The sequence below is a fragment of the Bubalus kerabau genome, chromosome 1, assembly GCF_029407905.1.
Source record: "Bubalus kerabau isolate K-KA32 ecotype Philippines breed swamp buffalo chromosome 1, PCC_UOA_SB_1v2, whole genome shotgun sequence".
In the NCBI taxonomy this organism is placed as follows: domain Eukaryota; kingdom Metazoa; phylum Chordata; class Mammalia; order Artiodactyla; family Bovidae; genus Bubalus; species Bubalus kerabau.
This window is the reverse complement of record NC_073624.1, coordinates 35,633,747-35,648,001: the sequence shown is the minus strand read 5'-3', so window position 1 is coordinate 35,648,001 and position 14,255 is coordinate 35,633,747. Positions and strand designations below refer to the sequence as shown.

Genomic DNA, 14,255 nt, shown 5'->3' with positions numbered 1-14,255 from the left:
AAAGACATGCAATATGGGATATGATTTTATTTTACTTTAGTTTGAAAATTTTTCTCATATTTTAATAGACTTCATTGCATACAGTTTGGGTGCCATTCTCTGTACTGATGATTCTGCAGAAAGATGTATGTAGTTTTCAATTATAGAATGTGAAGCTCAGATGCCAAATTCTTGTTTGTAAAATTTATCATCATATAATGTAAAAGCGGAGTATAAAATATGCATGTTTGAAGTGAAGCTAAAATTGGAGTGTTTCTGCTTTTGACCCTGGAAATAAGTGAGAAGAAAGATTGTGGAAATAAATAACAACAGTTTTGCTATATTCCAATTTGGACGTTAAACTGAGCTGATGTTTATTATCAGTCATTCATAAAACCATTCCTTAGTTTACTGAATGAATATGTGGTTGCCCTTTTCAGAGGTATCTGTATATGTATGTTTAAGTATCTGCTTGTATTTGTATGTCGTTTTTAAGTAAATAATTACAAAAGTGTACCTGCACTTAGCCTACAGGGTCTTGTAATTATTATACTATGCATATTGATTTCCAAATTCAAGTATATTATAAGCTAAGATTCATCTATCAATGTATTTTTATAGAATATTTAATTAAGGAATAGTAATTGTAAGGGACATGTTCTGTTTGTAGGAAATGAAAAGCATTTAGGTTTAGAATCATAATTTTGAAAATTCTTTTAACACACATTTTTTACTTATGCTTCTTCCACATTGCCTTGATGTCACCCAACAAACTGATGTTTGTACCATAGCTAATGGCCTTGTACTCACTAATGCATGCATGCTAAGTTGCTAAGTCGTGTTCAACTCTTTGCAACCCCATGGGCTATAGCCAGCCAGGCTCCTTTGTCCATGGGATTCTCCAGGCAAGAGTATTGAGGTGGGTTGCCATTTTCTTCTCCAGGGTTTTTCCCAACTCAGGGATCGAACCCACATCTACTGTATGTCTTGCATTGGCAGGTGGGTTCTTTACCACTGAGCCATGTGGGAAGCCCAAACTCACTAATATCCTTTGACAAAAACTGTACAACAGATTATGATTATATTTGTACTGACATCTCTATTTTTAATACATTAAAAAAAAAACAGTACTCTTTGGCCTTGGAATACAGCATGAAGCAGGGCAAAGGCTAATAGAGGTTTGCCAAGAAAATGCACCAGTCATACCAAACACCCTCTTCCAACAACACAAGAGAAGACTCTACACATGGACATCACCAGATGGTCAACACCAAAATCAGATTGATTATATTCTTTGCAGCCAAAGGTGGAGAAGCTCTATACAGTCAGCAGAAACAAGACCAGGAGCTGACTGTGGCTCAGATCATGAACTCCTTATTTCCAAATTCAGACTTAAATTGAAGAAAGTAGGGAAAACCACTAGACCATTCAGGTATGACCTAAATCAAATCCCTTATGAGTAGACAGTGGAAGTGAGAAATAGATTTAAGGGCCTAGATCTGATAGATAGAGTGCCTGATGAACTATATATGGAGGTTCATGACACTGTACGGGAGACAGGGATCAAGACCATCCCCATGGAAAAGAAATGCAAAAAAGCAAAATGGCTGTCTGGGGAGGCCTTACAAATAGCTGTGAAAAGAAGAGAAGTGAAAAGCAAAGGAGAAAAGGAAAGAAAAAAGCATTAGTTCCAAAGAGTTCCAAAGAATAGCAAGGAGAGATAAAGCCTTCCTCAGCAATCAATGCAAAGAAATAAAGGAAAACAATGGAATGGGAAAGAATAGAGATCTCTTCAAGAAAATTAGAGATACCAAGGGAACATTTCATGCAAAGATGGGCTCGATAAAGGCCAGAAATGCTATGGACCTAACAGAAGCAGAAGATATTAAGAAGTGGCAAGGATACACAGAAGAACTGTACAAAAAAGATCGGCACGACCAAGATAATCACGATGGTGTGATCACTGACCTAGAGCCAGACGTCCTGGAATGTGAAGTCAAGTGGGCCTTAGAAAGCTATTTCAAATCCTGAAAGATGATGCTGTGAAAGTGCTGCACTCAGTTTGCCAGCAAATTTGGAAAACTCAGCAGTGGCCACAGGACTGGAAAAGGTCAGTTTTCATTCCAATCCCAAAGAAAGGCAATGCCAAAGAATGCTCAAACTACCGCACAATGGCACTCATCTCACATGCTACTAAACTAAATCTCAAAATTGTCCAAGCCAGGCTTCAGCAATACATGAACCATGAACTTCCTGATGTTCAAGCTAGTTTTAGAAAAGGCAGAGGAACCAGAAATTAAATTGCCAACATCCCCTGGATCATGGAAAAAGCAAGAGAGTTCCAGAAAAACATCTATTTCTGCTTTATTGACTATGCCAAAGCCTTTAACTGTGTGGATCACAAAAAACAGTGGAAAATTCTGAAAGAGATGGAAATACCAGACCACCTGACCTGCCTCTTGAGAAACCTATATGCAGGTCAGGAAGCAACAGAACTGGACATGGAACAACAGACTGGTTCCAAACAGGAAAAGGAGTATGTCAAGGCTGTATATTGTCACCCTGCTTATTTAACTTATATGCAGAGTACATCATGAGAAATCCTGGGCTGGAAGAAGCACAAGCTGGAATCAAGATTGCCAGGAGAAATATCAATAACCTCAGATATGCAGATGACACCACCCTTATGGCAGAAAGTGAAAAGGAACTAAAAAGCCTCTTAATGAAAGTGAAAGGAAAGTGAAAAAGTTGGCTTAAAGCTGAACATTCAGAAAATGAAGATCATGGCATCTGGTCCCATGACTTCATGGGAAATACATGGGAAACAGTGGGAACAGTGTCAGACTTTATTTTTTGGAGCTCCAAAATCACTGCAGATTGAGATTGCAGTCATGAAATTAAAAGACGCTGACTCCTTGGAAGGAAAGTTATGACCAACCTAGATAGCATATTCAAAAGCAGAGACATTACTCTGCCAACAAAAGTCTGTCTAGTCAAAGCTATGGTTTTTCCAGTGGTCATGTACGGATGCGAGAGCTGGACTGTGAAGAAAGCTGAGCGCCAAAGAATTGATGCTTTTGAACTGTGGTGTTGGAGAAGACTCTTGAGAGTCCCTTGGACTGCAAGGAGATCCAGCCAGTCCATCCTAAAGGAGATTATTCCTGGGTGTTCATTGGAAGGATTGATGGTGAAGCTGAAGCTCTAATACATTGGCCACCTCATGTGAAGAGTTGACTGATTGGAAAAGACTCTGATGCTGGGAGGTTTTGGAGGCAGGAGAAGAAGGGGATGACAGAGGATGAGATGGCTGGATGGCTCACCAACTCGATGGACATGAGTTTGAGTGAACTTCAGGAGTTAGTGATGGACAGGGAGGACTGGCGTGCTGTGATTCATGGGGTTGCAAAGAGTCGGACACAACTGAGCGACTGAACTGAACTGAAAGTATTATTGAATACTTTTAATATGTTTTAATCTAGTCAAAAACATTAGCATTCATTTTTAAAGATTAAACATGAAGTCCATGTGATTTGTCATTTTTCGGAGGTCCACAGATCCTTACTAACATATTTTAAAATAAAAGACAAGCATGTAAACATGGGTATAAGCTATTTTCCTGAAAATTAAGAATAGTCACAATCTCATATATTTTAATGGAAAATTTTAATTGTGGCGAATTAGAAAATAAATCTAGAGAGAGACTAACATACTCAACGATGTTAGGATGTGACTTATTTTTAAGAAAAGCTCTCTTTTATGGGAAGTCGAAAGATTATGGGCATCCCTGGTAGCTCAACTGGTAAAGAATCTGCCTGCAGTACTGGAGATGATGGTTCAATTCCTGTGTCAGGAAGATCCCCTGTAGAAGGGATGGGCTACCCATTCCAGTATTCTTGGGCTTTCCTGGTGGCTGGATGCTAAAGAATCCACCTACAATGTGGGAGACGTGGGTTCGATTCCTGGTTTGGGAAGATCCCTTGGAGGAGGGCATGGCAACCCACTCCAGGGGGTTCTTGCCTGGAGAGTCCCCATGGACAGAGGAACCTGGCAAGCTACAGTCCATGGGGTCACAAAGAGTTGGACTCGACTTGAGCAACAGCACAAAAGATTTTGAAAGTAAGAGATTATACAGAGAAAATTCTCTTTAAGAAAATAATTTTTCTTTGTCATTTCAATATTATTTCTCTGGATAATGTTTGAAAAAATTAATATAATGCTTCTTATATAAAATATAAGGGCTTCCATGGGGGCTTAGTGGTAAAGAATCTGCCTGCCAACGCAGGAGATGCAGATTTGATCCCTGGGTTTAAAAGATCCCCTGGAGAGGGAAATGGCAAGCCTCTCCAGTATTTTTGCCTGGGAAATCACATGGACAGAGGAGCCTGGCTGAGTAGACTCCACAGAGTCACAAAAGACTCAGACATGACTTAGTGACTAGACAACAACAACATACAAAATATGCCCCCCCCTTCCCCGCCCTGAGTTACATAGATTGCCAAAGTTCTACTAGAAATCATGGGGGAAAGAATGTCTAAAGGAACACCAAATTATGTTTACCTTTTAGAATTCTTGAATAGATTCTTTTCACACACATAACACAATTATGAAGAGGCAAAGTCTGCAAGAAACTTTATTTTGTAGGGCAGATGAGGCTTAGTGTGCAAAATAGCAAAGAGTATCATCAGAACCAGTGCTTTAGGTAAGGCATGGAATTGGAAAGATCTTCTGCAGAAGCAGAAATGAAATTGCAGTATTCCTTTCTGATGTCAGAATCTCCTGTGTGTCTGATGCCTTCTTAAAAGCATGAGAAGGAGGTGGAGAACCAAATGAGGACCGTGCTTTATTTAGGAGTACCATCAAGAAGAGGTGACTGCTTACAATTAAAAAGAAATCTGATACATGGAATGTTATTTATTTAAACAGTATAGTATCATGAGAAGGTTTATTACAGTTGACCACTGCACTTTAGATGTTCATAGGAAAATCTAAGACTTTCAACAAAAGCAAAAAAAAAAAATATATATATATATAAAATCAATATAGGCTTTGTAGAAGGTTTCATTGCTATTTGAACTCAGTCTTGGGGAGAGAATCTTATTTTTCCCTCTCCTATGAATCGATCTTTGTCTCACTCTAGTGTGAGGCTGTAATGTTGATGTATTCTTTTCTGAAATTTCTTTATTCCTTTTGCTCCTGCACAGTAGCATATCACTTTTTAATGTTGCAACTGAATAAGCTATGGTGAAAGTTGTTCAGTCATGTCCAACTCTTTGCGACTATGTGGTCCATGGAATTCTCCAGGCCAGAATACTGGAGTGGGTAGCCTTTCCCTCTTCCAGGGGATCGTTACAACCCAGGGATTGAACCCAGGTCTCCCGCATTGCAGGTGGATTCTTTACCAGCTGAGTCACAAGGAAACCCAAGAATACTGGAGTGGGTAGCCTGTCCCTTCTCCAGAGGATCTTCCCGACCCAGGAATTGAACTGGGGTCTCCTGCATTGCAGGAGAATTTTTTACCAACTGAGCTATCAGAGAAGTCCTGAATAAGCCATGTAACCAATTAAAATTAAAAAGCTTATTGAATTTTAAGCAAATGTATACATGTATATATATATATTTTTTTTCCTTTGCTTTCTCTTTCAGGAAGTTGATGGCAATAAAGTTATGTCTTCATTTGCCCCACACAACTCATCTACCTCACCTCAGAAGGCAGAAGAAGGTGGGCGACAGAGTGGCGAGTCCTTGTCTAGTACAACCCTGGGAACTCCTGAAAGGCGCAAAGGCAGCTTAGCTGATGTTGTTGACACCTTGAAACAGAGGAAAATGGAAGAGCTCATCAAAAATGAGCCAGAAGGTAAAGGATTGCAGCCAAAACAGATTTGTTGCCAATCTCCTAATCTTAATGGTTTGATTTTAATTTCCAGTTCCCTTCTCTGACACACTCTCAATGTTAGGTTGGAAGAGAGAGAAATGTAATGCTATGAAGATGAATATTCTTTTTTTATTTTTTTTATTTTTATTTTTATTTTTTTAATTTTAAATTTTATTTTATTTTTAAACTTTACAAAACTGTATTAGTTTTGCCAAATATGAATATTCTTTTTTTAGAAATGTAAGTGCGTTTATCCCAATTTTATAAATCATTAATTCTTGTGTGATGTCTTCCCTTTTTTTCACACATGAGTAAGTTATGGTTGAGTACAACTTAAAGATTCAGAAATAGAATGTGGCAGCGGAGCCCAGGATAGTCACCGCCTACCTGCCAGATATCTGCAGTCTAACTTGTGCATCTCTAATCTGCCCCCTGCCCAAGCCTGCCCCACCCCCACTCCACCACGCCTGCCCAAGGCCATTTTACAACTTTGTTACATTTTATATCCTTTATACATTAACACCTCTTAGGCTACATAGACAGGTCTATTTTTTTATATAATCCAAAATTGGTGAGCTTGGAGGTAGTGTGTATTTGAAAAGTAATGATTTTCTAACTGTCTTAACTGTATTGAAGTTTCCACTTTTTAACTTCCAAGATGCACTAAATCTCTTGAATAGTTACAGATAGTATCCTGCAGGTGATATGCTCATAGACTAATCTTAAAATTAAAGCAAACGAACTAATAAAACAATTGATGCTTAACTGACAGCCATCTTTTATGCTGCAGATATTCACTAACTTCTGTTTAAATCTGTGTCCATCCTAAGCATGGATGCCATGTTGCACATAAGAACATGCCTCCTATGTCAGAGTCAGATGGAAAATTAAAACAAACAAACATAAAACAGTGATATAAAAAGACATACTTCACACCAAAAATATACTGCATTTATACTATTTAACACTGAGTTGGGCTCATTTCTAGTCTGTTGTTAGGACACTGGTAAATTATATCTGGCACAAAATGTATGTTAACCAGTATTGGGAGTCATGTGGTAATTAAATATTTCTGGGTTTCTACCAGATGCATAGCTGGTACATGGATTTTAGTTAAAATTTATGTAATTCACATGATCTTACAGTTGGAAGGAATTTTAGAGATAATCTAGTCAGCCAAAGACTTTTTGGCTCTAATCTGCATGGAGATAAAAATGGGGCTTTGAGGAAGACCCAGACAACCTTTTTTATTTTAATGTGCTGAAGTTTTTTCTGATATTGAAAATAATATTTTCTTACTATAAAATTGTTTTACAAAACAATAAAATTAAAAGGAAGAAAATAAAAGTGGCCCCAAATCATAGCTTTCTGATATAACATCTTTATGATGTTTTTGTCTTTATTTTTCTATATGGTGTTCATTTTGCATGATTAACTTTCTGCATTCAAAATTATTTCACATCTTCTGTGTTGAGATACAGTGTGATTAACTGAAGTCCAGAGTTCATTCAAATTTCTTTGTCATTGTGTGCTTTTCTGTTCTAGGATGTTACCAAATAACGGATTACATTTAGCTGTTTAGCTGTTAAGTCTCCTTGGGGTCCTGTTAGCTGCAACAGTTTCTTGGCCTATTCTTGTTTGTGATGACCTTGAAAATTTTGAGGAATGCTATTCAGATAGATCGTAGAATGCCCGTCTGTTAGAATTTCTCTGGTGATTTTCTCGTAATGAAACTGGGATTGTGGATTTGGGTTGAAAGACCACAGAAACCAAGTACCGTTTGTGTCACATCACAAGAGTACATCCTTATTGTGTGACTTATAAATGTTGGTGTTGACCTTGATCACCTGGCTAATGTAGGGTTTGTCAGGTTTCTCCTCTAAAATCTCCCCGCCCCCTTCTGTACTGTACTCTTTAGAAGGAAGATGCTGTGTACAATCCGTATTTACAAAGTAGGGAGCCTTGATCCCCATCCTTTACAGTGGGTCATCTAGAAATTTATTTGGAATTATTCTTTATGGGCAATTTATCTCTTCTCTGCCATTTATTACTTTATTCAGTATCTTATATCAGTATCGACTCATGGATGTTTATTTTATACTTTGAGTTATAATGCAAAATTTTGTTAGGTTATTCTAGTTTTGTTCACTGGGGTTGGGGGGTGGGTTCTTTCATGTCACTTTGACATACCACTGTGATTTTGTCTTTTTTTTTTTTTTTGAGGATTTTTTACTTTTTGGCACCATAAGATCGTTCAGATTCATCTTGTATATTTCCTGTTTATCTTGAAAGCCCTAAGAAGCCCTGGTTTTTTTCTCTAAGAAGCCCTGGTTTTTTTTCTCTAAGAAGCCCTGGTTCCTTTTGCTGGAGAATGTTGTTAGAAAGCAAGATCTGGATATGAAGTGTGCTCTTTGCTACTCAAGTGTCGTTTGTTCTAGGGCCGTGGCCTCAGTGTTTCATGTGAGCTTCCTTCCAAGTGGGTGCACAGACTCTCAGTTTCAAAGTATATGGCATACTGAAGCCAAATGAATAGTTCCTAACCAGAAATAGGGCAAGAGACCATGCTTCCCAGTTTGCTTAGCAGGATACATTCAGAGGTATTGGGAATGAGGAGAAAATTACAGATACACAGTCAAAGGAACAGAGATAGAGCATCCAAGGCAGAAAGAGTTAACACGAGGAAATATCATTATTGCATGTGGACATGAGAGTGTTTTCATTATTGTATTTTCTACAGCTTTTCTTTTTTTTTTTTAACTTTTCTCCCTAAAATATATTAAAAGCTTAGCTCAAGACTGACCTGTTATTGAGTAATATGAAGACATGAGAAAATACAGAGATAGTCTTTATGGAAGAATGGAATATAACTTGAACATGCCAAGCATCTAAAAGCCTGAGTTCCAGAAAGATGGTGTTTGTATAAATACAAAACCACTAAGATGGTTTTATGTTTATGTACACAAGATCCCTAGACATGCTTAGAGTATGCAGAAATATAAATAGACTTACTTGTATTTATTTACTTACTTACAATTGGCATATAATTGATTTACAATGTGGTAGTTTCTGGTGTACAGCAAATTGATTCAGTTGTACATTTTTATACGTATATATTCTTTCCATATTTTTTTTCCATTATGACCTATCACAGGATATTGAATATAGTTGAGTGTACTATTCAGTAAGACTGTGTTGTTATCTGTTTTATATATAGTAGTTTGTATCTGCTAATCCCAAACATCTAATTACCTCTCCCCCACCCCTTTCTCCATTGATAAGTTTGTTTTCTGTATCTGTGAGTCTGTTTCTCTTTTGTAAATAAGTTTGTATCATATTTTAGATTTCACATATAAGTGACATTATATAGTGTTTGTTGTTCTCTTTCTGACTAACTTCACTTAGTGTGATAATCTCTAGGTTCATACATGTTACTGCAAATGGCATTATTTCATTCTTGCTTATAGCTGAGTAATATTACATTGTATCTATCTATCTATATATATACACACACACACACACACACACACACACACACACATATGTATATATATATATATATATACCCCATCTTCTTTATCCATTCTTCAAATGTCTGTTAGTGGACATTTAGGTTGCCTCCATCTCTCAGCTATTTTAAATAGTGATGCTGTAAATATTGGGGTGCATGTATCATTTTTTAATTAGAGTTTTCTCCTGATATTTGCTTAGGAATGGGATTGCTAAATCATATGACAACTCTGTTTTTAGTTTTTTGAGGAACTTCCAGACTATTTTCTGTAGTGGCTAAACCAACTTACATACCCACCAGTAGTACAGGAGGATTCCTTTTTCTCCACATTCTCTCTAGAATTTGTTATTTGTAGACTTTGTACTGATGGCCATTCTTATGGGTGTGAAGTGGTACCTCATAGTAGTTTTGATTTGCATTTATCTAATAATTAGTGATATTGAGTTTCTTTTCATGTGCCTGTTGGGAATCTGTATCTTTGGAGAAATTAGATTCACTTTTATTGATAACTAAATTTGCTCTTGCATGAATGGTTAAACTCTAACTGTTAGGAGATACATCAAGGAGAAATTTATGTATGTATTATGTAAAGTGATCATAATCACCAAGAAAAAATGACAGGGCAGAAATTTGTATCATAGAAAAGGAATATAATGTTAAAGGAAATTTCTTTCAATTTTTTTTTAACTGCAAAGAAAGAAAAATGGAGAAACATATCTATGGAGATGTATAATAGACTTTACAGCAAGTGGAAAGTTACATTCTAAATATTCTGATTCTTACAGTTTCTATTTTCAAATAGGGAACTGATGATTGAGTGTGTTATAGGGTGACTGTTGGGGTCATTATTCAAACTGGTTAAAAACTCCATTAATTAAAGGGTATATTTAAACAAGAGAATGGACACCAGAACCTGACATCATCCAAGGATCTGGACAGTGACACTGCATACAGTGTCTACGCTGTGTGGTAGTAACTACAACTGATCTGTAGTTCTGGGATGCAACCAAAGGAATAACATATACAGGAAAAAAATTAATGACAAACTACAAAACATTGTTACAGTTCTGTGATTAGTGCAGTAATATGGGGAGGAGGAGAGTGGAGAACAGGTGAATGGAACTACTTTACAAATATCTGCCACGGAAAAATCTTTTCTTCCCTCAAGCTATTTTTTCCCATTGTTTTTCAAAGGCCATTAAAATGGACAGCAGGTTGTGATGAAAATTTCATTAAGCCCCAGCTAAATCATTATGAGGGGGCCATATTCATGCCTTTGCTTCCTCTCATTGAGGGGAGAATGCAGATTTCAATAGAAAGTCTGTTTTATTTCCAACCTTATCCCTGCCAACAGCCAACTAGCAGAAATTCAGAAGTTACAAGAGAATGGTGTATCATGCAAAAGGAGGCTACTGAGGTAAAATGGTTAGAAAGAAACTTGGATTTGCCTATGAGTTGAATAAAAAATGGCTCTATTATCCCAGATAGCTTATCTTTTCAAGCAATTAGTTAAAATATTTTAAATGATATAAACAGGTAGAGATATACTGATATATTTGTGTTTATATCTTTTTCTTTCATCAGAATTTTTGCTTGTCTTTACTTGAAAAGTTCTGGTGCTAAATAGTCTCATTTATCCAGTGAGACTTGAACTGATGTGGACCTGCCAAAATTCATCATAAATTTTCAGTTCAAAATGTCTCATCTATGTAATATATATTATGTAATATAATATATTGGTATTTTGTATTTGGTAGTAGCTATGCTTTATCAGTTGTTTTTTTAACTATCAGACTAAGGGGTTAAGAGTGACAGTGAAGTGTTAATATCATATTATGTGCTACATCATTCTTATATCTAGGCATTGAGTAAATTATATGTATTTGGGGGGAAATGGTTGTATTAAATGCATATCTTTATATGAGATGGGTTTCCTGGTGGCTTGCATGGTAAAGAATCTGCCTGCTCTGCAAGAGACCCAGGTTCAGTCCCTGGGTTGGGAAGATCCCCTGGAGAAGGGAATGGCCACCCACTCCAGTATTCTTGCCTGGAGAAATCATGGTCAGAAGAGCCTGGTGGGCTAGAGTCCATGGGGTCACAAAGAAATCAGACATGACTGAGTGATTTTTCACTTATATGAAATACTTTATTCAATCTTTACATAAACCTCATAACCAGGGCTACTATGAGAATCTATTTCCATTTCTGGAAATGCCGTACATATAACTAAAATATTCTGACTCTTCTTATTTCCATTTTCAGATGAGGAAACTAGTGATTAAATATGTCACAGGGTGACTATCAGGGTCATCATTCAAAGTGAAGTCAACCTTAAATTAAAATTAATTCCCTAAATCATTACTTTTACTGTTTTTTTCTAATTAGGAATTTTGCCAGTAATAATGTTACACTTTAGCATTTGTGTCCTTTGAATAATTGAATGAAAAGTAGTATTCAGTAATTTTCAGCTAAAGTGATTTCTGATTCCTCAATGGTGATCAAATTTCCTAAAAGTTTCAGTTGAAAATAGCTCAGTTTGTTTGATTTTAAATGTTTGATTTTAAAATGTTATAGAAAAAATGCCTTGGAAGATACCTTAAGAAAGTGCTGTTTTAGAAAAACGTCTGGGAGCAAATTAGTTTGGCATGTTAGAATTTCAGAATTAGAATGAAATGAAGACATATTTTAGCCCTCTCCAAGAGAGAGATCTGAGGTAGAGATGTACTTGAAATCACACAGCAAGTTAGTGTTAAAGCCAGAATAAGAACCCAGTACACATCCCACAGGTCCAGGTGCCTTTTTTTCCAGTTCACTTATATCATACATTCTGGTATTCTTAACTCTCTTTGTCTTTATTTATTTTTTTTTTAGAAATAATGTCATCACTTCATCTTTGTTTTAAAGAACATATCACTGATAAATTTGAACAAATCTAAGACAATCAGATATCTTAATTTAGCTAATAAAACCAACCAATGGGTATTTGTATACCCATCTACTTGTGTTCTCAAAGTTCGGGTAGCTATGGGTGATCTATAAATATGGATCAGCATAAATTTATGGGTCAGATCCAGACTTTAATTTTCATTCAGACTTTAGGCTCATTAACAGTACAGGTGAAAATAATTTTTACCTTGACATGAACTTTATATATCTCATTTAAAATATAATACTTTTGGATATAATATTATAACAGGCTTCATATTTTTACTTTCTATATTAATGTCTATGTTACCTCCTATGTCTTTTGGGAATGGCTTTTTCAGCTTATTTACATGTCTTCCTGTTTGAAACACAACAAAAAAAAATCTTTTCTTGATTCCTATCCCCTCTATCTATAATTCTGAGTAATTCTTTTCCTCATTTCTCCAAGTCCAAGTTGCTACAAAGAGTTATTTACGTTCATTACAATAATTTTTAAATCTTTTTAAAGAACTGTTACATGCTTCCCTCCATTTTTACAGTAATACAACTATATTTTGACTATTTATTTGTCAAGTTTCTGCCCTGATATTAAACTCCATAAGAGTGAGTATAGTGCACATTAAATATTTAAAATATTTGTTGAAAGTACATTCATACTACTTCCATACTGCCCCATTGCTGTCTTGGGAAAAGTAAAGAAAGACCTTAATAAATATACACCTCATTTAATCCTTAGAAACTCTGAAGCTAGTTTATTTCTTACCTTAATAATGAAAAATCAAGACCTAATCACTTGATCATATTCTTGTAAGAAGGAGGAACTAGAATTAGAATGAGCCTCTTTTCCTTTGCAAAACTACTTGGTATTGAACATAAGACCATATATAATCTGACTCCATCCTTTTATCTCCTTAATCTTACTTCCTACCACTCTCTAAGGTACATGTTGTCATATTGTCTTATTAAAGAAATTGCCTGCAGCTCTCTCAGCACTCTCCTATTTTAATACTACTCTGCCTCTTCATATTCTGTTTCCCCTGCCTAAAATATTCCATCTTAGGTACCCAATGAATATATATTCACCTTTTAAGACTTACCACCTTCTCTAAGTACCTTTGTTAGAATTTGGTTTAGTCTGCACTGCTAACACTAATTCGTCTCTGTTAGTTCTGAGCACACTACCATCATTGTTTATTCACCTTCTCTCTTCCACAAGTATATGAATCGTTGAGATGAAGAGTTCTTGGTTTGATTATCCATGTCTCTCCACTTCCTAATAATGAACTTGGTACATATAGGTGATTGTGTTACCTGTGAATGACATAAACACACTAATTGACATTTTATAGCCAACCTTCCCCTAAAAATTGAATGGATTTCATTTACTATCACCTTTCTTCATGTCCAACTCAGTTAACCTCCATGTTTATCACATATATTTGTCCTCTCCATTCTTCTTGTCATTATTGAATCTTTGAGATCATTATTTTCAATTTTTTCTGTGATTTACAGTTTAAAGTATTGTCCCAGATAACAAAACTAGATATTATAAGATCCAGGATACAAACTAAAATACACACCTAACAAAAACTTTATATGCTTTATAGTCTCAATAATCTTCTAAATGCCTATAATGTTGCTGATCCCCTGGAGAAGGGCATGGTTACCCACTCCAGTATTCTTGGCCTAGAGAATTCCATGGACAGAGGAGCCTGGTGGGCTAGAGTCCATGGGGTTGCAAAGAGTTGGACACTACTGAGTATGTCACAAAGAATTGGATACACTTCCACTTTTCACTTCTTTTCAATATTGCTAATATATTGGCATTATCTATGAATTTGTGGCCCCAGATTATAATTTCCCCCACTGCTATAGGCAAAGTCAAAAGTGAATTGAATTGATCTATGTATAATTTTCCAGAGTTCAAAGCTGCAAATGCTTAAATGTTTCTTTAATAATGTAAAAAAAAAA

General features: G+C 36.0%; 1 protein-coding gene across 10 annotated transcripts in view; it reads left to right on the top strand.

The window, feature by feature from the left end:
• SOX5 (SRY-box transcription factor 5) overlaps positions 1 to 14,255 on the top strand; it is a 1,162,090-nt gene that overhangs the window by 805,263 nt on the left and 342,572 nt on the right. For all 10 annotated transcript variants that reach the window (XM_055571976.1, XM_055571993.1, XM_055571999.1 and 7 more), the window contains one exon: positions 5,623 to 5,833. In XM_055571976.1, coding sequence (XP_055427951.1) covers positions 5,623 to 5,833 — 211 coding nt within the window. The remainder of the gene's footprint in view (positions 1 to 5,622; positions 5,834 to 14,255) is intronic.